At 46.9% G+C, this 1672-nt stretch overlaps 1 protein-coding gene and 1 long non-coding RNA gene across 5 annotated transcripts in view; one reads left to right on the forward strand and one right to left on the reverse strand.

Annotated features, from left to right (window-relative positions):
* Window positions 1-140: 140 nt before the first annotated feature.
* The window catches only part of LOC131882088 (rhodopsin-like), a 12880-nt gene continuing 11348 nt past the window's right edge, over window positions 141-1672 (reverse strand). For all 4 annotated transcript variants that reach the window (XM_059229129.1, XM_059229128.1, XM_059229130.1 and 1 more), the window contains 3 exons: window positions 1164-1409; window positions 445-881; window positions 141-381 (listed from right to left, as the gene is read on the reverse strand). In XM_059229129.1, the coding sequence (XP_059085112.1) occupies window positions 477-881; window positions 1164-1409 (651 nt within the window). In that variant the 3' untranslated portion in view covers window positions 141-381; window positions 445-476. The remainder of the gene's footprint in view (window positions 382-444; window positions 882-1163; window positions 1410-1672) is intronic.
* Window positions 854-1672, forward strand: part of LOC131882090 (uncharacterized) — a 6495-nt gene continuing 5676 nt past the window's right edge. The window contains exon 1 of the long non-coding RNA XR_009373446.1: window positions 854-995. This is a non-coding gene — a long non-coding RNA (uncharacterized LOC131882090). The remainder of the gene's footprint in view (window positions 996-1672) is intronic.

Here is a 1672-nt window from a genome sequence, read left to right on the forward strand (position 1 = left end):
AAATTCGCCTCTGGACGGTAATGTTGTACGTTTTGCAGATTCTCAACCACTACGCCCGACATATGTACGATGGGTGCGGTACATACAATTCATAAACCGATGAAAGAATGCACGATTGAGTGCAGGTCAAATTGTCCAAAAAGGATGTCACAAAAAACTTTTATTTGGACCACTGTCTATCCAGCAATTTGTTGGGGATGGCCCCAGAAAGTCACAGAGACATATTAACATTTACTGTACGATACAAGATAAAATTGTCTATCATTTTTGGAAGAAAGAGAGGGATGGAGATATGAGAGCATTCGATCAGGTACTCAAGGAGACGTCGGGTGCATCGCGATAAAATCCATCACGTTTTCATCTTTTGCCAACCACAATGCACTGAAAGGGCACAGAGATCAGTCAGACACCCATTCAACAAGCCCAAGAGTCCTATACACTCACCTAAACCAACGAGGAGGGTGTGTGTGTGTGTGTTAAAATCTGGTATCTTCTTTGAAGTCTTTGAAGTTGCTGGTGTATTGGATACGGGCAATCGTGGTCTTGTTCCGATATGCGCTTTCATCCCCGTAAACCGCCTCAGTGCTGTCCATGTCGGCCAGTTTGGACCCATCCCTCCAAGGTTGGGTGAAGGTGATCCTGATGCTACCGATTTGCTCGGAGTTGGGCTGGTCTAGCACTTGAGTGTTGTGTGAATCGGGGCGTGGCTTGTCTTTGCTGGACATGTCGTAGGTCTGACCCGAAAGCGACCCTATCAAGGGAGCTGGCGACGTAAACCGGTTCTTGATGTGGGGTGGTTTGGTGGGGTGATGGTTTGTGGTGTGGGAGCCGTCATCCGAGGACACATTCCGCCAGAACTTGGGAATGAGAAGCGCGTTGAACTGCAATAAACGGAGAACGGGCGTGGAAATGAGTACACCTGGACTGACCAGGGCCTTCCTAGGGCCTTCCCAGATCTTCCCAGATTCTGCCGGCTCAGCCAAAAGGTGTGAAAGGTATGACTATAACCATTCATGATGGCGCCGTGACAGAATCAAACCGTACAGTACATGAAAATACAATCAAAGGATGTCAAATCATAGCCCGGACCATCGACTAGAACTGTCAAGACTGTATTGTGTTCGCATTTCTCCCTCATGTTGTAGTAAGTTGTCAGTTGTTACCTGATTGTTCATGAGAATGTAGATGATGGGATTCCAACAAATGGAGCTCTTGGCAAAAAGCAATGGAAACGCACTCATCAGCGGAGCGGTATGGCCAATGAGGATCCGGTACAAACACATGAGGGCATATGGAAACCAGCAAATGGTAAACGAGGTCATCATGAACATCACCATCCTCGTCACTTTGTTCTCGCGCTTCTGAGCGCTCCGACGAATCACCGAGGCCGCCTTTTGATTGGACGCATTCTGGGAGGAACAAGGAATACGTAAATCTCGCATTCATGCCTTCAAATGTCTCGAGCATCTCGAATATCTTGGTTCTGTCCCTTATAGACCAATAAATCCACAGATTCGCCCTCCACTTGGGAATCCAAAAAAGAAGATTTGTTGGCGGAATACAAAAGCTACGTCGTTGGCTCTTTTTTGAGGAGATTTGCAGCTTATTGAGCTTCTTTCAATGTTACGCTGATAACCTTGCGGGTGGGGAAGTATTCTTTTTTTTTGGGGGG

The sequence above is a fragment of the Tigriopus californicus genome, chromosome 6, assembly GCF_007210705.1.
Source record: "Tigriopus californicus strain San Diego chromosome 6, Tcal_SD_v2.1, whole genome shotgun sequence".
Lineage (NCBI taxonomy): Eukaryota > Metazoa > Arthropoda > Copepoda > Harpacticoida > Harpacticidae > Tigriopus > Tigriopus californicus.